Source organism: Chaetomium fimeti (assembly GCF_033439085.1).
Source record: "Chaetomium fimeti strain CBS 168.71 chromosome Unknown B0H64scaffold_10, whole genome shotgun sequence".
NCBI classification, from domain to species: domain Eukaryota; kingdom Fungi; phylum Ascomycota; class Sordariomycetes; order Sordariales; family Chaetomiaceae; genus Chaetomium; species Chaetomium fimeti.
Window position 1 is genome coordinate 314,165 of NW_026944338.1, and position 22,831 is coordinate 336,995.

Genomic DNA, 22,831 nt, shown 5'->3' on the forward strand with positions numbered 1-22,831 from the left:
ACCCTGCTCTCTCTCCGTGTTTCCTGGATTTTTACTCTTCTTCTCCATCCACCTTTCAAGTCTCGCATTGAGGCAACAATCAGTGCGAAATACACCATGGAATCCACCCTCACCCTCAATCTGCTCGCCGCTATTAGCGGCGCGCTTACTCACATCACTGTGTTCCGCCGCGGAGAATGGGATGTGGCATCTCCCTCCGTCTTCGTCTTTTACTCCACTGTCTTCGCCGCAGCAGCCCTGGCATCTTATTCGAGCTTCGTCAGCACCCCGCTGTCGGTAATCGCCCAAATGGCCGGCTCCCACGTCGCCACGTTGTACACCAGCATGCTTGTGTACCGTGCATTCTTCCATCGGCTTTCAAAGTACCCCGGTCCCTTCCTCGCACGTCTCACCAACTTCTACATCACGGCATTGTCCATTAAGAGGCTGCATCTCTTCAAAGAGGTGCAGAAACTCCATGAGCAGTATGGAGACTATGTCCGCCTTGGTGAGTGGCTCATAGAACCCCACGCCTTTTTTTACACTGTCTCACCTGTTCTGCAGGGCCAAGCGAAGTCTCCATTGCCTCCCCAGAAGCTGTCAAGGCTCTGTATAGCACCCAGTCCCCTGTCACCAAGGGTCCTTGGTACACACTCCTGGAGCCGCGGGTTCCGCTGTTCATGGCCCGTGACAAGGAGGAGCACGCACGCCGCCGCAAGGTTTGGGATCTGGGCTTCACAACGAAAGGTTGGTTGTGTTTCTTTATTTTACCCATGGGATTCTTTCATTGACGCTTTTTTACAGCAATCCAGGGGTATGATCCTCGCATCACCAAGGCCATCAACCAGCTACTGGCCGCCATCGATCGCAGCAAGGGACAGTCGTTTGATGTGTCGCGATGGTTTTCCTATTTTGTGTTTGATGTGATGGAAGACCTTGCCTTCAATAAGTCTTCCAACATGCTGGCTGAAGGGAAGGAGGCTTATGTCTTCAAAACGATCCGCACTGACATGTTCAACATCGCCCTCTTCACTCACATGCCCTGGCTGCTGCCCTTCCTCAAGCGCACCCCAGTGCTGAACTGGAACTACTACGAGTTCCTAGGCTGGATTCAGAAATTGGTTGACGAGCGCAAGGAGGTACATCCACCCATCAAGGCCCTCTTTGTTGGGAACCCAGCTGACACACGAAACAGAAAGAACCTGATCAGCCAGACATCTTCTCCTCGATCCTTGCGGCCTACAACAAAGGACCGAAAACCAAGCGTGACCAGCTGAACCTCCACGGCGATGCCCAATTGATTGTCATTGCGGGCAGTGACAGTGTGGCAGCCGCCCTGACGCATATCTTTTTCCACTTGGCGTGGGATCCGGCCCTGACCCAGCGGCTCCAAGCGGAGTTCGACGCCCTCCCGGATATCTCGCACGACAATCTCATGACGGTTCCCCTGCTCGACGCCGTCATCAACGAAGCCATGCGGCTGGACCCCCCTGTCCCGTCGGGCACGCAGCGAGTGACACCCCCGGAAGGGCTGTGGATCGGCGACAACTTTGTGCCCGGAAACACCATCGTTCAGGTGCCAAGCTACACCGTCTTCAGGGATGAGCGGGCGTTCGCCTACCCCACGGAGTTCATCCCGGAGCGGTGGACCACCCGACCTGAGCTGGTCAGGGATAAATCGGTTTACATTCCCTTCAACACAGGTTAGTCTCCTTCGTCCGTCGCCAGCTGAGCCTCACTGGTGGGTGGGTGACACAAAGAAGCTAACAGGGTGCGTGCTCCGCTACATAGGACCGTATGCGTGTGTCGGCAAACGGTTGGCCATGCTGGAGCTGAGGCGTGTGGTGGGTGAGATCCTGCTGCGGTACGATCTGACCATCGCTCCCGGCCAGACCAAGCAGGGATTCCTGGATGGGAAACAGGATACGTTCACCACGGTGTCGGCTCCACTCCCCATTATCTTTTCGGAGAGGGCGCCGCATGCAGTGTGACCTCGTTCAGGGGTACCATTCAGGGGCTGCAGGGATGGGTCGGGGTTAGGGTTTGATTTCGTGGTTTCTTCAAGGGGCGGCCAAGTCAACAATGTGGAATTCTATCTGCGCTAGTTTCATCACCACCAGTTTCCAGTCATAATCGTGTTCAATTGCAATGTCCCAATCTCTGCAAAGTCAAATTGAGTGTGCCACCCCATCGAGTCCTCCATCCCAACCCTGCCTTCCTCTTTGTCAACAAACCCCAGGGTTAGGGTACCGAATGGAGTGTAGCACTGAGACATGCCCCCCTTGCAAACAAACCCCCGTCTGAAGAGAAACAACAAGGCTGGCACTGTGTTCAAGGCCTGCAGAAGCGGGGTTCATGCACCTGCACAAAAGCAGCAGCCTGCCGGAGAAATCAGCCTTGTGATCGTCGCGGGCCGAGGCCGTTCAACCCGGGCGCCACTGCGGTTTGGCTTCTGACAAGACTGTGGGGGGGGAAGGCTGGGGGCGTTGCCTGCAGGTCTCTCGCTTAAGACTCTCAGTTGTCACTTTCCGAGAAGGAGCGGCATCTCAGTGGGGGTCGTGGTCGATCTAGATCCGATGTTCATCATGTCTGTGACCGGGTGTGAGCTTGTGGAGGGGTCGTGTAAGTCAGGCTTGGTGTGAACAGCAAAGCCGTTGGTGGCCGCGTGGCAAGAATGGGGCAAAGGGCGGGGGGGTGGTGGATGGGTGGGTGATGTGATAAGAGTGGCGCAGTGATGACCGTATCCTACACTACGGTAGATAATAGTTAGTCCGGGAAATCACGAACCGGACCTCGGACACCACACGGGGTTGTTGGCGTCAGCCGAGACACATGGGACGGATCTATCACGGCATTGGCGAGTCAGGAGGGGGGAATGTGAGCTACTAGTTACTGCCCTCGGAACAAACACCAACACGAAGCGGGGTTGAAGTCCGAGAGGGGGGACTTGGGGAGGGACGTTGGTGGTGGAGGTAGGGTAGGGTTGGCAATGGCATCCCCGGAGTCGTCCCCGGATCATGCCCCGCGGCTTCCACTCGACCGAATCGAGAGCCTGGCGAGGAGCAAACAAAGTCAATACGGGAAATCGTCACACTCCTATCACAGCCCGGCTGGGGCGTTGGTGACGGCTAAGCTGATTGAGTGAAAGCGCCTCGAGGTGGTCGAACGAATCAACACCATGGTGCCAACTATACCGGCTTAGCCTCCGGCGGCCCGAACTGCTTCGGGACTGGATCTACCGGGATCGCCAAGCCGTCCCGTAACCGGGATTCCGTCTGATCTCCGGGGGGCAGCAGAACGTTAACGTTCGCGTAATATTCCTTCCTGGGATCGACAAATCACGATCGGAGGAGATGACTCGCCGCGAACACAGTGTCGCCATACCATGACGCACCCCGGTGTCAGCTGCAACGGGAAAGTTGCTGACATCCCTTCTCGCGCCTTTGTCTCGGCACCAGCACCAGGGTAGCCAACCAGGCGCCATCCGACAGCTCCGGGGATTCCCCGAGTGGGAGGGAGGCTCTTTGCCCCCATGCCCTGCTTGTCACCCGTGACCCGGCCAGGCTGGACCCGGGTTAGTGGTTTTGTTGTGTTGGAGCGCAGCTGAGTGCCGAGACTGGATCGGCAGGACCGGGGCGACCAACATCAGTTAGCGTCACACTTCTGCGGCGATCCCTGACCTGGGGTGCTGGGTCCTCGAGCCGGCTATCAGCTCTGACGGCTCGTGGCTGTGAGCGTGACTGCCGGATCAGGTAGTTGACGCCATCTATCTCGTGTGGCACGGCAGGCGCCTCTCGTGATGCGGGGGTGAGTGTTCGTGATGGTGGTTGCTGGCTCTCACTCGGGGCAGGGGCAACTCCGTCCCCGTTGGGATGAGCTGCAGGAAGGGACTGCCGTCCCAGGTCTCCGCGGGTCAGTCACGCTCCATCGCCCCGGTCACGACCAACTTCCAGGTTCAGTTGGCAGGTAGCATTCAGTCAACCTCGTCACACTGTTGGGCTCTCCGGAAGGCTTCCTATTAGAGAGGCCGAGTCGTCTCACGCTCCTCAACCAGAAGAAGCACAACCATAACCACAATCACACCACGACTAACTGCGTTGCAAACCACAAACAAACCAAGCCCCGTCCCACATAACCAACACCATGGGCAACATTACCATCCTCGGCGCCGGGTAAGCCATCCATCCCCTTGCCCCAACCAACCACTCAATCCCACACTAACAGACCCCCTTCTCACCAAAGAATCATCGGTCTCTCGACCGCAGCTATCCTCACGGACGCCAACCCCTCCAAGCACGAAATCACCGTCGTAGCCCGCGACCTCCCCGGCGATGCGCCCTCCCAACGCTGGGCCAGCCCCTGGTATGCCTCCCTCCCAAACCCCCTTGGCCCCCTCAGAATCCCACAATCCCCCCCATCAGTACCATCACCATCACAGCAACAAAACCAGCTAACAAGCACCACCACCACACAGGGCCTGCGCCGGCTGGGTCCCCCTCGGCGGCTCCCCGCGCGAGGAACAGATGCAGCTGGCCGCGCTGGCCTACCTGCGGCAGCTGGCGGCCGAGCACCCGGAGTCATCGGGCGTGCGGCGGGTCGCGCTGACTGATGTGTTTGGCGGCGGCAGCGGGGTTAAGGCTAGTGACGGGGTTTGGTATAATGGGCGGGTGCCCGAGTTTGAGGTGCTTGTTGAGGGCGGTGGCGGGGAGGGTGGGGAGGAGGCGAGGGTGAGGTTGGGGGGGGTGGTGGTGACGCCGGAGGTGTTTTTGGGGTGGATGGTGGAGAGGTTAAGGGAGAGGGGGGTGCGGTTTGTGAGGGTGGGGGAGTTTGAGGGGTTGGGGAGGTTGGCGGCGACGGGTCATGACGTGTTGGTGAATGCGTCTGGGGTGGGGAGTAGGGAGTTGGAGGATGTGAGGGATGAGCAGGTGGTGACGGATCGCACGTATGTGACGGTGGTCAAGTCGGACTTTCAGGAGGCGTTTGTCCACCGCGGTGACGGAGTCTACACGTACATCTTTGGTCGCGGCGACGGGACTGCGGTGGTGGGAGGTGTGTCGGAGCCGGACACGAATCCTGTCAGGCCGATGGAGGAGGTGCATGAAGATGTGAGTACCTACCTACCTACCTCTATCTCGGGGCTGTGGGTGATAAAGTGCCAGTGCAAACTAACGTGTTATTCTAGCTCTTCCGCCGGGCCCACGAGCACCTACCGGAACACTTCCCCTCTCCCAAGTCCGCTGACTACCAGATCGTGCAGGACTTGGTGGGAATACGTCCATTGAGACCTGCGGGCGTCAGAGTGGAAAAGGAGGAACTCAACGGTCAAAAGGTTGTTCACGCCTATGGTACCACGATCGGTGGCTACATTCACAGCTTTGGGCTCGCGCAGGAAGCGGCCAAGTTGGTGGAGGAATACCTCTAATCGGTGACCCGTTTCAGCCTTTGCATGAGTATCTTGGCCAAGATGATGTTCTTGGACCTGTAGCTTAGTGTACTTCAGTCGAGCAATCACTACCCCGTTGAATTTTCAAGAATGTGTTGTTATGCCGCCCATGGGCATTCAAGCTTTGTTATTCAGGCTGGCAGTCGCAGGTAGGCCAATTGACTTTCAAATGCGTTGTGGTTTACAGGACAAGTCCAATGCTGGACAGAGCGGAATCCGCAGAGCCTTCTACAGGAAAGCGTTAAAATCAAATCACGCGATAGTCTGGCATTTTTACTAGAATGTCACCTACCACCTCGGGGGAGCGTTATTTCACTTTGAGAATCCCGAGAAGGCGGCCTCGCAGAGAGTCACGGTCCGTGTTAGACGGGACAACGTCCTCGGACTGCAGATTTCCTTACTTTCGGGGGATGACATGACGCCGAAGCCGACCCATAACCTGGACAACGCTCCGCGGCCCTGCATCACGCATGTTTTCCGATAGATTGGAAGGATTGGGAAGAAGGGAGGCTGGGCCTTGTTCCCGATATCACCGAGAGGAGGAAGGGAGCCAAGGGACTCACTTGTGCAACCCTGCATGCAGGCTGTGCCTTGGGACTCGACCATGAGGGTTCCCCTTCCCCGGCTCATGGGTCCATCCGACTCAGGAACCACGTGGGAATGCTACTATTTCGAAGCTGAATTCTTGACGGCTTCTACGGATGGTACATACATACATGGCGCAAAATACCGAGACAGGATCTTGGGTTCAGCACGACAGGGAGCTGCTGCTCAGCTGCACTGAGAGAGATTTACAGCTACGCCTATCTACGGACTGCAGACCACAAATCGATCACTGCTGCAGTACACAAGTCCCACCGTGGGAAGAAATCAAACCCAAAATAGTGCCGCGGAAACACCGCTGATCCACTGGCACGTTGTCCGGCCATGTGTCCCGTCATTCCAAACCGGCTACGGTAACAGTGGACAGGATCTTAAACCTTGCCACGTTTTCTTAAACGACCCAATGGGATAAACTTCTTTCTCCCGTCAACATCGATATTCTGCATTGGGTAAACCGAAGAAGATATTCCCGCTAATGTGGGCTTAGAAGGGAGTCAAGGGACTCGAACGAAGGGTCAAAGGAATTCTTGGCTTGCGGGGGATGGATGTGGATGGGGATTGTCGGAGATATTACTAGTAACAGCTGCCCGTCGGGTCAGCATATCAGCTGAAAGAGTCCATGAACTCCGGAGACTATCAACAATTATTGCAAGCATTATTACTTATTATACATACAAGAACCCCAGCCCAGCTGAAATCCCGAACTGGATCACAACACCACAACCCCCACACATTTGCTTAGTAGCCTCTCTTTTGGGTTGGCGCTGACCATCAGCAATCATGCGACAATCTTCTCCCTCCCGGATCTTCTGGTCCACCCTCCTCCTCAGCTGCCCAGCCGCCGCCTTCCATGCCCCCCTCCTCCCACGCCAGTTCCTCCCCGAGACCTTCGACTGGTCCGCCATCACACCCACCCCCGAGCTCCAGTACCACCCCTGCTACAACAACACCTTCCAATGCGCCCGCCTGCGGGTACCCCTGGACTGGAGCAGGCCCGAGACGGCCGAGACGGGCCCGCACGCGGCGCTCGGCATCATCACGCTGCCCGCGACCGTCCCCGTGACGGACCCGGCTTACGGCGGGCCGCTGCTGATCAACCCGGGGGGTCCGGCGGGGCCCGTCGCGGAGTGGGTGCGCGTGTACGGGTCCTGGCTGCAGGGGGTCGTCGACACGCCGGGCGAGCGCCATCACGACATCGTGGGGATCGACCCGCGCGGCCTCTGGCGTACCACCCCGCCCGCCGTCTGCTACGCGGATCAGTTCGGTCGTGCCGCCGCCGCCATGGCCGTCAAGCGCATGCCGAGCGTGTTGACGCCGCAGGGCCTGCGCATGGTCACCGCGTGGAACCAGGGCGTTTCGCGTCTGTGTGAGGAGGCCGCGGCTGCGGATGGGGAGGATAGCATCTTCAACCACATGTCGACGGCGTCGGTGGCGAGGGATTTTCTGGAGGTTGTGGAGCGGAGCCATGAGATGATGATGAAGGCGGGGAAGGGCAAGGGGAAGCGTGCCGGTGGTGGTGGAGGGGAGAAGCCGATGCTGCAGTACCTGGGTCTTTCGTACGGCTCGATTCTGGGGAGTACGTTCGCGTCCATGTTCCCGGACCGCGTTGGGAGGATGGTGGTGGACGGCATCGCTGATGCGGAGGATTTCAACTCTGGTGTAAGTGATCTCACGTCAATTTCATACGGCAACATACTCCAGTGCTCGATAACACCAGATGCTAACACACTCAGCAACGGGCAATGAACATCATCGACGCCGAAGACGCCATCGACGTCTTCTACAACATTTGCTTCGACGCTGGCGAGCTCTGCCCGCTCTACCAAACCACCGACGCCAGCGCGGCCGACATCCGCGCCCGCATCGACGCCTTCATCCACTCGCTCGAAGAAACCCCCGTCTCCGCCATCTTCAACAACCGCGTCTTCCTCATCAGCCCCAACTTCATCCGCTCCGAGCTGCACAAGGGCATGTACACGCCCATCCCCCAATTCCCCACCATCGCGAGTTCCCTCGCCGCCGCCCTCGCCGGCAACTTCACCCCGATCCTCTCCAACCCGGCCCTGGTCAACAACGACAACGAGGGCGCCGTCTGCGCCGACCTGCCCGACACCTCCCCGCCGACCGTCTTCGTCAGCCAGGCCGAAGCCAACCTCGGCATCTCGTGCGGCGACTCCCAGGCCGCCGCCGGCCCGCGCGACACCCTCGCCTGGGCCGAGGCCACCGTCGCCCGCATCGCCAACCAGTCCGCCTCCCTCGGCGAGACCTGGGCCAACCTCCCGCTCAACTGCGCCGGCTGGCGTTTCAGCCCGCCCTACGCGTTTCGGGGGCCGTTTGGCAGCCCTGCTCCGCCGCCGGCTAATAGTAGCAGCAGCGCCGCGCCGATGTTGATCCTGTCGTCGCGGATTGATCACGTCACGCCGTTGGTGAATGCGTATCGGTTGTCGAGCTTGCATGGCGGGTCGGCGGTGGTGGTGCAGGAGTCGCTTGGGCATTTGGCGCTGACGTCGTCGGTTAGTAAGTGCACGCGCGGGTTTGTGAAGGAGTATTTGCGGACGGGCGCGCTGCCGAAGAATGGCACGGTTTGTGAGGCGGACTGCGTGCCGGGGATTCCGTTTCGCGAGTGTGTTGGGTTGCCGCCGTAGATTCGGGTTTAAGGGGGTAGTAGATATTGGGAGAGGAGGTTGAAAAGGATGGTAGGCGTGAAGAGTTAGTTGAGTACAGGCTTCACTTCTATTTCGTAAATATGACAGTTGCTATTATCCGTGATCTGGGGATTATGTTGAAGCTTGTGTCCTGTGGGCAAGTCCCCAGATTTCACTCTCCCCCAAACGCCCTCAGCACCGCGAGGCTCACAATCGGGTACGACATGATTCTGTCGTGTAGTCCCCACCTGGCGATCTCCTCCCTGACGACCCCTTTTCCTGTCCGGTGTTCCGCCACCCAGCCAGCCGAACCCAACATCTGCTTATTCCGCCCCTTCTCCTCCTCTAGATCCTCAAACGCAATACCACTGGGCCGGGACGCATTGACAGCATGCCAGAACAGCCGGTCGCTGTGAGACCAGGGGATGTCGTAGTCGTCCTGGGCATGAATGATGGCGATGTGGTACTTGAGGCCGTCCCCGACCATGTCTTCACACTGTCGAACGAATGCAGCCAGCTTGTCCTTGCTAAGCCACTTGCTCAGGATGAAGGTGTTGAAGAAGGCCAGAAGTCGGGGAAACGGGGCAAGAGGACCGAGGATGGGAACAATCCCGGCGATGCGGTATGTGGCTGTCAGCAGTTCCACGTCTGCGAAGGGTGCTACCAGAACCAGGCCGGCAAAGAGCGTTGGGTGTGGCTGGGCGGCGTAGTGCTCTGCGAGCGATATTCCCACTGCCGTTCCCAAAGACTGGCCGAATATGACGATGCGAGAGGGCGGAATTCCAGCTTCCTGCACAGCCCACTTGGCCAGGGTGATGGCGTCGGTCTGGAGGCCGTGTTCCGAGGGGACTCCACTGCTGGACCCGAAGCCACGGTAGTCGATAGCAACTGTGTGAATCTTATCAAGGGCCGCGGCGGACATGGCCCGGTAGCTCGGTGGTCTCCATCCTGATGCGAGTGTGCCAGCTGCTCCGTGAAAGTAAAGCAGGAGCAGCGCCTCCGGGTCGTCACGAAGTAACTTGAAAGACATGCGGTCCGTAATGTCCTCTACTAAGCCTTCGGGCTCCTTGATGAGCTCTTTTTGGTGCTTGTGGTAAATGCCTAGCGGAAGTATGTGCCAGGTGTGGAGTGTTATCCCGTCGGGCGTGTCAAGTGTAAAGGGGGTGACTTGGTTTGGGAGGAATCCCCATTGCTCAGCAACGCTGACATCTTGATTCCCGGTGAGCGTTACGCCGTGGAGGTAAATGGCATGGTCCTGGAGAAGTGGGATCGTGAGAAGACCGAGAAACAAGGAGTACAGGATCGCGCTGAGGCTGAGGGCGCCGAGCGTTGAACCCAAGAGCCTCACAAACAAATTCTTGGTTTTAGGCCCGAGTTTGGGGCTTGGCTCTAGCTTGTGTGCTTGCTGCTGAACCGCTGGCGGCATCGCTCTCAGTTTAAGGTATTTTACCTGATATTCAAAAAGAAATCTTGGGAAGGGGTCGGGTTGTCCGAGGATGTGGCGCCGTTCTCACAACAACAACACACAAATCAGATTTGAGAGTTGAGTGGAAAAGTCGCTTTGATTGCATTCATTATGCATCTCCAATAGGCCACAGGGATGACGCTTGCTGAAACCAACCCGCCAGCCTGGTGCCTAGGTGCTGTGCCGCGATATCACCGCCGTGATTACAGTCCGATCGCCTGTACCGCCGCACCCTCGCCGGCACCCGATTCGAGCAATCTCTGGAGAATCTCGAGGTCCTTGAGCGCCTCCTGAGTGCTTTGCAGATCGCTGATTTTGCCGGCGGTGATGGCCTCGGCAAAGGCAGCAACCTCTGGCGTGACGCCGGAGCTGGAAGCAAATTCCTTCTTCTCCTCGCCCTGGCTCGTCACCGTCTTAACCTCGACTGGGTTCCAGGAAACCACGCCCTTGGTCGTCACGATCTCGAGTTCCGTGCCAGACTTGAACTCGGTGCCGAACGAGATGACAATGGTGCCGCTTTTGCGGTCTTGGGTGATGGCCGCAGCGTGAACCGTGTCGACGGGAATCAGCTTCTCGTCGAGCAGCCCACTGAACCCCACCAGCTGCTTGATCTCCTGGCCCGCCGCAGCAAGGAGGAACCGCAAGCCAGCCACGAAGTGGACACCGCCATCCAGGAGAAACCCTCCCTGATGCTCGGGAGTCTTGCGCCCTACTCAGGGGTTAGCACCCACTTCCCAACCACACCAAACCCAACAACACCAACAAAAACACCACTTACACGCCGTGTTGAAGTACTTGTTATCCGGCTTCATCGACCCATACTTCTGCAACTTGAAAGTCACCAGCTCCCCGCCAATCTCGCGCACCTTCTCCGCCGCATAGCACAGCGACTCCAGGTACCGCCAGTTCTCAGCAACACCCCACAGCGGCGCCGCACCCCCCAGCCCCTCATACGACGCAATCAACTGCTTCGCCCCATCAATATCCCCCGCAATCGGCTTCTCGGAGAGCACGTGCTTGCCCGCGCGCAGGGCCTTGTCGATCACGGCCGGCTGCTGCAGGATGGGTAGCACGACGTCGACGGCGGCGATGTCGGCGCGCTGGAGGAGGTCGTCGAGGGACTTGCCCGCGACCGCGGGGCTGTCAAAGTAGATGGCTACTGAGGAAGGGTCCCGGGAGGCGGCGGCGAGCGCCTCGGCTGAGTGCTGCGAGCGCGAGTAGACGGCTTTGAGGGCCAGGGTGGGGGCCGCCTCGATGGCGGGGAGGTGTTCTAGGGGAGGTTAGTCTGAGTCATGGTTTGAGGTGGCTTTCCCAAGGTTCGTGGCTGTGAAAAGGGGTTGTGGTCATGGAACTTACCCTCCCGCGCAAAGATGCCTGCTCCGAGCAACGCGATTCCAGCCATGTTGAGATGTATGAATAGGTAGTCTATCGATCTTCTGTGTCGGGGAAGATGTTGATGGAACGGCCGTATCGGAGGGACACTCGTGCTCGGCTGAATCGGGGGCAGCACGTTTTCCCAGTGGTGGAGATCGTCATGGAAGGGAAATCGGGCCGTCGTAGAGCCAAGATGGGGCCGAAAGTTGAAAGCGGGAACCGGCGAACCAATAGTTTCGACAGCGAGAGAGCGGGGTTAAGCAGTTGGGACGGAGAGTGCTCCTCCATATCACCCGCAGCAGTTCAGTTAGTAACACATGAGATGGATGGATGCCAACGGGTTAACGAACCAACCGTGTTGTGGCTGAGAAGACAACCAAATCTTAAAGAATAACGTGGTTGTTGAGTCTATCTCACTAGAAGAATGAGGTATTAGAAGTATCACTGTCATAAAAGGGGTTATTATATTCAGTTGTATTTACCCACGGTCTGGTTTGAGATTGTGGTTACTGCTATTTTAGTTATGGACGTGGACCGCGGTATTATACCCATCAAAATCTCGTCAAAGAGTGTGTGAATACGATGTCCTGTTTTTGGATGCTTTCTTGCTTTTAAGGTTAAGATAATGTGAAATAATAACCAACCTATGGACACAAACAATCAAGAAATCAATTAAACGCCTGGGCAGTTGGGTTTTAGGAACTTGTCATTCTGGTAACGAAGTAAAGTTATTTTAAATTATCAATCTAGGGGTGCCATACTCTCAAAGTATTGACTCTATCCGTCAAAAGCATACCAAAACGCCAACAGTACAGATGACGCTACCAAAAGAATTGGCTCACCGCCTTCCGGATTCCAGCGGTTCTGCTTGGCAGAAAAAGGCCCATAAACACTAACAGTTTAACGGGCGGTGAGCCAGTTCTTTTGGTAGCGTCTTCTGTATATATAGTATGTACGGTACCTACCAAAGGGCAAACTTAGCACTCCGCCGGCCAATGACGCCCGCAACACACGTAGTGCCCGGGGCCACTGGTTGGGGGATGGCCACGCCATTCGCGCAGAGTCCGAACGACGTCGGGCTGAAGCAGATAATGGCACCATTCTCGGGGCAGGGCTGGCCGCCGGGCGGAACAGTGCCGGCGCCACCGCCACCGTTCGTGGCACTCGGCGCCGGAGCGGCAACAACAGAAGTTGGGGACGCGCTTGCGGGGACGGTCTGCGTGATAAACCCAGAGGAAGAGGGGGGAGGGCATGCGACAGGGGGGGCCGAGGAGCTTGGGGCGGGAGGGGGGACGACTGACGAGCCACCTCCACTGCCGTTGCCGCCGCCGCCGCTACCGCTACCGCTACCGCCCTCAAAGGTCGGCAGGTCGGCCTTGGGGCACGACCCTTCGTTCCCGGGCGCGGGCTGCTCCAGGATCCTACCGTACCTACCGGGGTTGGGGATGTTGAACACGCCGTTGCCCGTGGTGCACTCGCCGGGGACGTTGGCCAGGAAAAGGGGCGGCAGGTCCTCGAAGAACTGCTGGTTGCCGGCGCCGCCGCTGATGGTCACGGGCGCGCAGTTCATGTACACCTCGCGGTTGCCGATCTTGTTGTACCAGGTCCAGGCGAAGGTGGCGTTGCCGTTGGGCAGCTCCTTGGGGATGGGGATGTCGAACTGGCGGATGCACTCGACGCCGCTGTCGTTGCCGCACTGGAGGGACTGGGCCCGGCCGTCGGCGTCCAGGCCCGTCACGGGCAGGTTGGTCTCGGCCTGGACGGGGCACCCGCCGATGATGGTGTAGATGGTCTTCCACTTGGACTTGTCCGCCGGCGGCGGGTTCTCGTAGGTCAGACTGAATTGGCAGGAACCGCCGCCGTGCTGGGCACCGCCGTCCACCTTGACCGTCTGGGTGTTGCCCGCGGTGATCGAGGTGGTCTCGACGACGTCAAACATACCCTGACACGGGAAAGGGAACGCCCCGAGGGGGTCGACCTGCAGAAGCTTGGCTGTCCCGTGGAGGTTAAAGGAAGTGGGGGTGGTCATTACCATGTGGCCGTGAGCGGTGCCTAGCAGGAGGGCCAGGGCCGCGACCGATGTAGTGTAGATGGTCATCTTGTGTTGATGTGAGTTTGTGAGTAATTGTAATGTTGCATGAATCTGATCATTGCGACGGTGTCGGACGCAAGGTCTGGCTTCTTATTATATAGGATCGAAGAGCTTTGGAGACACAACTTGTAGCTTCTTACGAGGCGCAAGCCTTGACCCCCTTCGTTGAACTCTGTGGTGAACAGTGCTCTTGGAGTGACGCATGGCGATTGTCCATCCAAACATAGCCATTATGCAAGCCCGATATGGACCGCAAGACAAAGAAGGGGTGACTGTCTCTTTGTTGACTTCGAAGAACAATAGGGGCCTTTCGAAAACACCCAAACAATGCTCACATCACCCATGATGTGAGTCAAAGCGTCTTTCTTCGTGGCACGCCGAATATGGTGGGAAGCTTCTGTTTCATGCAACCGCGCAACCTCCTCTCGTCGTAACTATGTTGCATCTGCGTGGAGACCGGTGGGTTGGCAATGTCTGGGCTCAGTGAACAGACACACAGACTCCCGCACTCCCGCAACAAGTCCGAGCAACCGGGAGCATCGGACCGCCATGGAACCAATCAGGCAGTCTCCAGCGCCACGACTTGGATAGATATGCCTAAACCGGTAAGGGATTGACAAATTTCCAAGGCCCCAAGCCTGAAAAGTTCAAAGCCGCATAACTAAAAAGTTTTGAATGTGGTCCTTCGGACAGTCATCTGTGCGTGGCCTCCGACAAGGAGAACAAAACAACGGGGGACGATTTGTGATCTTCCGAAAGTCCCAAAATCCGCCCCTGTCTTGTGGCTTGTGCTCTGCATTTGCCCATCTCGGCCACCCAAGCTTCCTGGCGCCCCCCAGAGCCACAAGCTCAAAAGGGGTAGTGTGGCGGCCGGGGAAGAAGACCCTGGCGTCCGTCTAGGCGCCACGATTAGCTTGAACGGGCCAGAACCGGTGAAGAAACAGCTTCCGAGCGGCCCCATCCAAGCCTAACGATTGGCTCAACACACCGTTGTCGCATGGCGCCGCATGGCCATTCTTGCGCGCACGAGGAGGTGGGCTGAAACCGACCCTCTCGGTTGGGGCATTTTCGCGAGATCGAGTCCCATCTCCCCGGGCCCGATCTGATTTGCTCTCAGAATATAACCTTTGATGATCTTGTTCCTCCCAGACAATAAGAAGTAACGAAGGGGGACCGAGGGGAGAAGACCGAATTGCCCACTGACTCCTCCCCCCCTCACGCTGTCGGTGGCCCCCCTTGCCTGCTGTCCCCTCTCCCGTCCATGCCAACCACACACGGCGGGCACGGCGCGCGTCTCCACAGATGTCATCGTCGTCAGGCCCGGCCGCCGGGGCGGCCCCCGCTCCGGACGACCCAGGACGGCCACACTCGATCGTCATCTCCGCCGCCGTCCTCACCTCGGTTTCGGCGGTGGCCGTGGCCCTGCGCTTCTACGTGCGAGCGAAGATGCTCCGCTCGGTCAAGAGCGAGGACTGGTGCATGCTAGTGTCGATGGTAGGCTCCTCGTCCCGCTAAGATTGTCCGGTCTGGGTAAGGGCATGCGGAGCTAATCAACCGTCCCCGGTGACCTGTTTATAGTTTCTCGGTGTCGGCTATGCTGTTTTTGTCATTCTGGGTGAGCTCGAGAGTCCTGTGCCAGCCAGTCTGCCGTTTGGCCTGCTAACGTGGGAATTAGAGAGCAAGAATGGCCTGGGCCGACATTCCGATAACGTGTCGGACGAAGAATACACGAATTACCGCAAGGTTAGTGAGCCCGAGAGCTAAGCAAGTGACAACAAGGCGAGGATGGCTGACGTACCGGTGCTGCACAACGGGCAGTGGTCTTACTTCGGCACCATGTGTTACAACCTGAGCCTCTGTTTCACCAAAATCTCGATCCTCCTCCTGTACTTTCGGGTCTTGACCCACGACTACATCCGCAAAGTAACTTGGGGAACCATGGGCATCGTGGTCGTCTACAACATCTGGGGCTTTGGCATGTACCTCACCATGTGCATCCCCCTCCAGAAGATGTGGCATTCGGATTTGGACGGGTACTGTCATCCATACGAAGTCTGGTGGGCGCTGACCTACCTGCACATCATCACGGACTTTATGATCTTCCTCATCCCGATCCCGGTCGTGGTGACCATGACGATCCCCTTGCGCCAGAAGGCAGGCCTCCTGGTAGTTTTCACGCTGGGGTTATTGTAAGTTTTGCCACTCTCCCTCGGGACGGCCCTGCCGGTGCACCCGTGTGACCGCTGCTGACGACAGGGTGCAGTCTCTGTGCCATTTCCATCGTGCGGACCGTCTGGCTGGACCTGCTGCTCCACGTTGACGATGCGACGTGGTACCTGGTCACTATCGCCAACTGGTCGACCGCCGAGGTCAACATAGCCATTATCTGCGGCTGCATGCCGACGCTGAAGCCGCTATTGACCAAGGTCTTCCGGCCGCTGATGGACCACATCCTCCCGTACCACCACCAGTCGTTGGAGGACCCCGACTCGACGCGACCGAAAACGATCGGGTCGATGCCGTTGCATGCATTCCGATTTGGGCGACCTTCCAACGGGGAGGATACGACAGCAGTTGCCCGGTCGTCGCGGCTGACTTGGACGGACGGAAGGACGACCCTCGCCGCCAGCGAAGCCCAGAGCAATCAAACCAAGCTAAGAAACATGGAATCGCAAGCGGAGCTCAACCCGAGCGGCGGCGACGATAACGTCGTGGTCGAACCAGACGAGGAACCGAGGGCACCACAAAGGCCGGACACCAGAGACTGATCAAGGGAAAATACCGGGGCTTGTTTCCCGAGGCAAGGATTTCCCCCTCAAATGACACATGGTTTCCTTGTTCGATTGGCCTCTCGCGCAATCCCGACGTGACCCAACGACAAAGACGGTTTTTTCGCTCTCAGCTCGCAGGGGGGAAGGTTCCCGAGCAAGGTTGGATTCGGCCGTCGGCAGAATGCCGCTCCTCGTTCCAAACCGACAGGGTGCTCAGCAGGGTTCGACTCGGCGAATCATGCCGACCACATGGCGAGAGCGAGGGGAAGGGGTCCCTTGGCAAGCCCCCGGCGCCCCCGGCACATCCTGGTCGCTCTCTCAGCCGGGACCCGAACGGGCTAGGGTTGCATCGAATAACGTCGCCCGCAGGAACACGACCCTGACGCCTGGTTACCCCGCCGTGTCCGCAGCTCCGGGCTGCCAACGACGAGGACAGGGAAGGGGGAGATTGGGGGTTCGTGGGTCGACGACGGTGGGGAGAGAGCGCTCGCGGGAGGGTTTAAAAGCGTCAGCTCTGGGTCGAGTTCAGCCCGAAGACGATCCTCCTCATCCGCAGGCCAACAGCTGTGAAAAGAAACGGTACAATGGGTCTCATCGGCGCTGCTTTTGTCTCGCTCGCCGCTCTGACGAGCGCCGCGAGCATCCCGACGTCCCATGTGAAGCGTCAGACCACTGAGCTCCGCGACAAGTATGACATCGTCATTGTCGGCGCCGGCACAAGTGGCCTCACTGTAGCCAACCGCCTGACGGAGGCCTTCCCTTCGAGTGAGTGAAGCCCACTCACGACGGTGCCCGTCAAGCCAACTGACCGCCGTAGAAAACGTGCTCGTTATCGAATACGGCGATGTCCACGCCACGACCCCTGGAACCTTTGACCCGCCGACGGACTGGATCACTAGCAACCCCGATGCTCCCCCAACTTGGGCTTTCACCTCCCTCCCTAACCCGGACATGGCGGACACCCAGGCGTTCGTGCAGGCCGGCCAGGTGGTCGGCGGAAGCAGTGCGGTGAACGGCATGTTTTTTGACCGCGGGTCTCGCTTCGACTACGACTCCTGGACCGAGGCTGCTGGCCCGGAGTTCAGCCAGTGCGCGAACAAGTGGAACTGGCAGGGCATCTTTCCCTTCTTCCAAAAGGTGAGAGACAAAAACCGCGCAGAGCCGTACAGGGCTGGACTGACAGACCTCGTGTGGTAGAGTGTGACCTTCACCGAGCCGTCAGCAGAGATAGCCCAGCGGTACAACTACACGTGGGACGTGGCTGCCTACGGGGGCTCGACTCCCATCCACAGCTCCTTTGCGTCCTTCCAATGGGCCGACCAACCTCTCCTTAGGAAGGTATGGCAGGAGATGGGCATCAACACCCCCGAAGAATGCGCCGGCGGCGACAAGGAGGGCATCTGCTGGGTCCCGACCTCGCAGCACCCCGTCACGGCGAGACGGTCGCACGCCGGGCTCGGCCACTACGAGGATGTGCTTCCCCGTGCCAACTATGACCTCCTGGTCAAGCATCAGGTTGTCAGGGTGGTGTACCCCGACGGCCCCGACGCCGGCCCGCCGCTCGTCGAAGCCCGATCTCTGGCGGACGGCCAGCTGTTCAACGTGACGGTCGACGGCGAGGTGATCGTGTCGGCGGGCGCGCTGCACACGCCGACGGTTCTGCAGCGGAGCGGCATCGGCGCGGCATCCTTCCTCGGCAGCGTAGGCATCCCGCTGACGCTGGACCTCCCCGGTGTCGGGGCCAACCTGCAGGACCACTCGGGCCCGCCGGTCAGCTGGAACTACACGCAGCCGTACGAGTTCTTCCCGCTCCCGTCCGAGATGGCCGGCAACGCGACCTTCAAGGCCGACGCCATCGCCGGCTTCGACGAGACCCCCGCGCGCGGCCCCTACACGCTCGCGGGCGGCAACAGCGCCATCTTCGTGTCGCTCCCGCACATGACGGCCGACCACGCCGCCATCACGGACCAGATCCGCGCCATGGTGGCCGACGGCAGCGCGGCGTCCTACCTCCCCGCCGACGTGCGCGCCATCCCGGCCATGGTGGCCGGCTACGACGCGCAGCTCCTCGCGCTGGCCAACCTGCTGGACAACCCGGAGGCGCCGAGCCTGGAGACGCCGTGGGCGACGACCGAGGCGCCCGGCACGGCCTGGTCGTTCCTGCTGCACCCGCTCAGCCGCGGCACTGTGCGTCTGGACCCGGCGGACCCGCTCGAGAAGCCGATCCTGGACTACCGCGCGGGCTCCAACCCGGTCGACGCCGCCGTGCAGCTCGCCCAGGTGCGCTACCTGCGCCGCCTGCTCGAGACCCCGACCATGGTCGCCCATGGTGTTAGTGAGATCGCCCCTGGTGCGGGGATTGCGGATGATGATGCGGCGCTGGAGCAGTATGTGCGCTCCAAGAGCACCCTGTCCTTCATGCACCCGTGCTGCACGGCCGCGATGATGCCCAAGAGCAGGGGCGGTGTGGTCGGGCCTGATCTGAAGGTGCATGGCGCCAAGGGTCTGAGGGTGGTCGATATGAGTGTCATGCCGCTTGTGCCGGCGGCGCATCTGAGTGCGACTGCTTATGCCGTGGGAGAGAAGGCTGCGGATATTATTATCAAGGGCTGGAAGAAGCAGGGTTGGTGAGGTTGCCGGGGGTTGGTGAGGGCAAGGAGGATTGGGAGGAGAGGCCCATGTTGACTCGTAATTTTCAGATAATAATCAAGCATGAACTCAAACTCAATGCCCTTTTGTCTCGTGCAAGTGTTTGAAGTTGGTCGATGGAGATAAAACAGTCGGCTTCCTCAAAATCTGTTTACGTCAAGCACATGCTGAGGGCGAGAAACTGCCTGTGTGTACGTAAAAAATGCCGAGAAAAGAGGTCGCCAACAGTCAACTGTGGTGGTGCAGCGGCTGCGTGGGGCTCGAGTCGCGAACAATACCATTCAGTGCTTCTCGAGGTCATCGCTTGCTTACTGTGTAGTTAGTTTGTCGAGGCCGGGGCAGCTGTCGGCCGAATCAACAAACGAAAACCTGCTGGGCTTGTCGGCATCGTTGTCTTGGTAATGATGGAATGGTGGTGTCAAATGCTGTGTTGTAAATGTAGGTCATCTTCAGTTGGTTGTAGAATGCCGAACATTCTCGCACAGCTCTTGTGCTTTGGACGACAAAGAAAGCCGCCAGTTGCCACCAGCTGAGGATGGTTTGTTCGACCTTTGCAGCTCCCACCAGCGAACCCTGCCCGCTGTGAACTGCCCCGCCACCAGCAACAATGCGATCGCATCGGAATGCCACTTCCCCCACATTCAGGCTCCTGCACCGAACAGCTTCACACCCATCATCTCAAGTTCCACGTATCTGCTTCTCAACCTTTACGGGCCAGATATATATTCCATTATATATAGCTCTATTCTTATCCTTTCAACAACCCGTAACACCCTCTTCAATTCGCAACCATGGATCAAGACCAGTTTGGCGGCCGCACCGACGATGACCTGTTCTCTGACGACATCGAGCCCGTGGAGGAAGAAGAGACGTTCGATCTGCCAGAAGCTGCGCCAGTCCCTACTCACGATCCTCCCGCGCAGCCCGAACCAACACCGGCGCCTGCGGTAGTCAAACCAACCCCCGCCCCGCCGGTGGTTCAACCCCCAAGATCGTCGCTAGCACAATCTCGTCACGCTCCCAAACCACGACCTGACGCCAACCCTCCCCGTTCCTCCCATAAAAACAACAATCACAATAACAATCACAATAATCACAACAAGCCCAAATCGCCTAAACCCCCTCCCAGCGTCTCAAGCGATGCTCCCTCCACCCAAGAGACCACAACCACCGCGGCACCAGCCAACGCCCCGACCGCCCCATCCGGCAAACAGCCACCCACCGGCCCGCGCGAAACCTCGGCGTCCTCCACAACCACCACCACCAACAGTAGCACGGCCGGTACCCCCCAGCCCGGCAACAACAACGGCGGCGGCGGCGGCAACACGGCCTCAGCCGTCTCGCACGCGCGGCTCAGCTCCGGCGCGAACCCACGCACCAAACTAACCGACACCGAGCTCGCCGCACGGATGGAGCGGATGCGTGTGGTGGCGGCGGAGAAGACGCGGCGGTTCGAGGAGGCGCAGCGCGACGAGTCGGAGCACGCCGTCGCCTACGCGCGCGGGATGGAGGAGGCGCGCCGCCGCCGGGCCGAGGACGCCGCGCGCCGCAAGGCGGCCGATGAAGAGCGTCGGAAGCTGGATGATGAGCGGGCGCGGAATAGGGAGAGGAAGTTGAAGGCGATGGAGATGAAGGAGGGGGGGTGGGATGAGGGGAAGGCGGAGCGGGAGGCGGAGGGGGGGAAGCGCGGGTTTAAGGGTGCCCATGGGGGTGTTAGGGGTGCGAGGTCGGGTGCGCCGGGTGGTGGGGGCAGTGGTGGTGGTGGTGGGGGGCTGGGAGGGAGTCGGTTTGCGAACCCGAACCCGGGCCCGGTGGACGAGGCTGGGGAGTTTGATGGGTTTGGGATAAGGGGGAGGGGTGGCGGTTTCAGAGGCCGGGGTGGCAGGGGAAGAGGGGGGAGGGGAGGTGGCCGGGCGTTATTTGACGAACGTGAGGGCGAGCATAATCGTGATCAAGGTCGGCAGGGCGGGCCTGCTGCTTCGGCGCCACCTCCGCCGAAGAAGGCGGACTTGAAGAAGGAGGATTTCCCTGCCTTGCCGTCATCGGCGGCGGCCCCGAAGAAGGTCGACACGGCATGGGTGCCGAAACCCGGTGCCACGGACTATCCGGTCACGTCACCCCTGGGCAAGTGGGATGAGGAGGTGGCTGCCACCCTCGATGCCAATCAAACCCCATCATAGGAGGTGTGGTGAGAGGCTCGTGGGCAGGCTTGCCGAGGATTGAGGGACGAGGAACGGAATATGGCCGTATACCCCTAAGCACCTAGCTAGTAGATCGCCGTCCGAGTTGTTCCAGCGGTAGCAGCGAACGCATTAGGCCGGTAAACCACCGGGGCAACAAACTGCTATACCAAATTGGAAGCGGAATATTAGTGCCTTGTTCAGAGTGGACGTCCTAACGTACGGGAACGCTGAGGTTGATCAGACATAGTATTGCCGAGATTCCAGTAGCACCCCCTCGTACCAGTTTCTGCACACCTGCACATGAGTATGAACTGAATTACTTTGCCGATCTTTGGGGGAATCTACTTGACTCCACGAGCCTAACCAAACGTGTTTGGCCCGAACCCACCAGACCATATCCCGACCGTGATATCTTGCCATTTTAACCCCATCAAACAACGCCCAAAACGCCTGCCAATGCGAAGTATACACACACCGTCCGTCCGCTACCACCCCCTCCTCGGCCCGCGCGGGCGGAAGCCGCCACTCCTCGGCCCCCTCGGCCCCTTCCAGCCGTCCCCATACCCTCCCCCGGGCCCGGTCGGCACACCACCCATCTCCTCGTCGCCTCCACCCATCGGCATGGGCGCGCGCTGCCTCCCGCGCATCTCCTTCGGAAAAGCGTCGTACGCCTTGCGCATCTGGGCGAAACCCAAGTGCATCTTGCCGAAGAAGTGGTCGGCGAGGCGGCGGTCGTTGTCGAGGCGGCTCAGGTAGGCGCCGCAGACGTCGCAGACCTGCAGCTTCTGGTGGCCCGAGGGCCCCGAGGTCTCGGATAGGGCCTTGAGCTCCTTCTCGCGCTCGGCCTTGGCGGCCTGGGCGTGGCGCACCTTGTAGTACTCGTCGTAGGCGCGCGCGACCTCGCCCGTCTCGGCCAGGATCTCCACCTCCAGCAGGCCGTTGGCGACGGTCGAGCCCAGGTCCGAGATGGACTTGAGCAGCGCGTTGGTCTGCCGCACCTCGTCGGGCGTCTTCTCCAGCCGCCGCTGCAGCGTGTCGATGTTGCGGTTGCACGAGTCGATGCGGTTCTGCAGGTCGCGCATGTAGTCGTACTCGAACCCGTACTTCTTCTTGTCCGGCTCCGCCAGCGCCTCGTACTCGGCCTTGAGCGCCTCCGAGTGCACGCGCGGGCACGCGCCCAGGTCTGCCTTGGTGTTGGTGAAGAGGTCGTGCGGGCAGGTGCCGACCAGGTACGATCGGCACACTTTGGGGTCCGTCAGTGGGAGCTGTGCGCTGCGCGACGCCATGCCGCCGCCCATGAGCTGCTCTGCGAAGGGTTAGCATTACTCGTTCGTTGTATGTATCACCGCTGTACTCGGTGGTGGGGAGAGATTGGGAAGGGATTGGAATTGGGACGTACCGAGCAGCTTTCGTTGTTCGGCCGCCATGATGAAGATGTGGTAGATGTGGTGTATCGAATTCGATAATGCGCGGTTCTGGGCGTGGGATGTCGACCGCTGAAGATGGTCGCTAGCAAGGCGTCTTTCAAATGTTGATGATGGACTTTGGAGATGATATTTTGGGGATTGAATTTCCAGCCGCGCTGCAAGGCTGCAAAGCGCGACACCGGGGAAGCGGGGCCTGTGGC

At 59.3% G+C, this 22,831-nt stretch overlaps 10 protein-coding genes across 10 annotated transcripts; 6 read left to right on the forward strand and 4 right to left on the reverse strand.

The window, feature by feature from the left end:
* Positions 1 to 52: 52 nt before the first annotated feature.
* On the forward strand, positions 53 to 2,136 carry B0H64DRAFT_410066 (cytochrome P450 monooxygenase-like protein). The gene is made up of 5 exons (XM_062804768.1): positions 53 to 487; positions 544 to 726; positions 784 to 1,118; positions 1,175 to 1,682; positions 1,771 to 2,136. Exons 1-5 carry the CDS (start codon positions 97 to 99, stop codon positions 1,968 to 1,970), a joined length of 1,617 nt encoding a protein of 538 aa, XP_062654711.1. The 5' UTR covers positions 53 to 96; the 3' UTR covers positions 1,971 to 2,136.
* A 1,688-nt stretch (positions 2,137 to 3,824) lies between these two features.
* B0H64DRAFT_436066 (FAD dependent oxidoreductase) lies at positions 3,825 to 5,770 on the forward strand. The gene is made up of 5 exons (XM_062806171.1): positions 3,825 to 4,151; positions 4,222 to 4,341; positions 4,454 to 5,084; positions 5,162 to 5,650; positions 5,715 to 5,770. The coding sequence occupies exons 1-4, from the start codon at positions 4,123 to 4,125 to the stop codon at positions 5,399 to 5,401; spliced, it is 1,020 nt and encodes a 339-aa protein (XP_062654712.1). The 5' UTR covers positions 3,825 to 4,122; the 3' UTR covers positions 5,402 to 5,650; positions 5,715 to 5,770.
* A 1,035-nt stretch (positions 5,771 to 6,805) lies between these two features.
* Positions 6,806 to 8,670, forward strand: B0H64DRAFT_331052 (TAP-like protein-domain-containing protein; the record flags this gene model as incomplete). The annotated part of the gene is made up of 2 exons (XM_062800975.1): positions 6,806 to 7,684; positions 7,759 to 8,670. The coding sequence occupies 2 exons, from the start codon at positions 6,806 to 6,808 to the stop codon at positions 8,668 to 8,670; spliced, it is 1,791 nt and encodes a 596-aa protein (XP_062654713.1).
* Positions 8,671 to 8,756: 86 nt separating this feature from the next.
* On the reverse strand, positions 8,757 to 10,460 carry B0H64DRAFT_44411 (Alpha/Beta hydrolase protein). The gene has a single exon (XM_062806758.1). The coding sequence runs from the start codon at positions 10,094 to 10,096 to the stop codon at positions 8,843 to 8,845; it is 1,254 nt and encodes a 417-aa protein (XP_062654714.1). The 5' UTR covers positions 10,097 to 10,460; the 3' UTR covers positions 8,757 to 8,842.
* Positions 10,214 to 11,789, reverse strand: B0H64DRAFT_410077 (oxidoreductase-like protein). The gene is made up of 3 exons (XM_062804769.1): positions 11,492 to 11,789; positions 10,914 to 11,405; positions 10,214 to 10,844 (listed from the first exon to the last, which is right to left on the reverse strand). Exons 1-3 carry the CDS (start codon positions 11,535 to 11,537, stop codon positions 10,339 to 10,341), a joined length of 1,044 nt encoding a protein of 347 aa, XP_062654715.1. The 5' UTR covers positions 11,538 to 11,789; the 3' UTR covers positions 10,214 to 10,338.
* Positions 11,790 to 12,181: 392 nt separating this feature from the next.
* On the reverse strand, positions 12,182 to 13,646 carry B0H64DRAFT_436069 (uncharacterized protein; the record flags this gene model as incomplete). The annotated part of the gene is made up of 3 exons (XM_062806172.1): positions 12,523 to 13,646; positions 12,352 to 12,373; positions 12,182 to 12,220 (listed from the first exon to the last, which is right to left on the reverse strand). Exons 1-3 carry the CDS (start codon positions 13,605 to 13,607, stop codon positions 12,182 to 12,184), a joined length of 1,146 nt encoding a protein of 381 aa, XP_062654716.1. The 5' UTR covers positions 13,608 to 13,646.
* Positions 13,647 to 14,903: 1,257 nt separating this feature from the next.
* B0H64DRAFT_330769 (uncharacterized protein) lies at positions 14,904 to 16,369 on the forward strand (the record flags this gene model as incomplete). Its single annotated transcript, XM_062800956.1, has 3 exons — positions 14,904 to 15,095; positions 15,420 to 15,790; positions 15,865 to 16,369. 3 exons carry the CDS (start codon positions 14,904 to 14,906, stop codon positions 16,367 to 16,369), a joined length of 1,068 nt encoding a protein of 355 aa, XP_062654717.1.
* Positions 16,370 to 16,956: 587 nt separating this feature from the next.
* Positions 16,957 to 19,003, forward strand: B0H64DRAFT_330810 (uncharacterized protein; the record flags this gene model as incomplete). Its single annotated transcript, XM_062800960.1, has 4 exons — positions 16,957 to 17,137; positions 17,190 to 17,509; positions 17,570 to 18,355; positions 18,437 to 19,003. The coding sequence occupies 4 exons, from the start codon at positions 16,957 to 16,959 to the stop codon at positions 19,001 to 19,003; spliced, it is 1,854 nt and encodes a 617-aa protein (XP_062654718.1).
* A 643-nt stretch (positions 19,004 to 19,646) lies between these two features.
* B0H64DRAFT_436072 (uncharacterized protein) lies at positions 19,647 to 21,427 on the forward strand. The gene is made up of 2 exons (XM_062806173.1): positions 19,647 to 19,968; positions 20,125 to 21,427. The coding sequence occupies exons 1-2, from the start codon at positions 19,813 to 19,815 to the stop codon at positions 21,199 to 21,201; spliced, it is 1,233 nt and encodes a 410-aa protein (XP_062654719.1). The 5' UTR covers positions 19,647 to 19,812; the 3' UTR covers positions 21,202 to 21,427.
* Position 21,428: 1 nt separating this feature from the next.
* Positions 21,429 to 22,757, reverse strand: B0H64DRAFT_367246 (uncharacterized protein). The gene is made up of 2 exons (XM_062801940.1): positions 22,604 to 22,757; positions 21,429 to 22,510 (listed from the first exon to the last, which is right to left on the reverse strand). The coding sequence occupies exons 1-2, from the start codon at positions 22,629 to 22,631 to the stop codon at positions 21,690 to 21,692; spliced, it is 849 nt and encodes a 282-aa protein (XP_062654720.1). The 5' UTR covers positions 22,632 to 22,757; the 3' UTR covers positions 21,429 to 21,689.
* Positions 22,758 to 22,831: the final 74 nt, after the last annotated feature.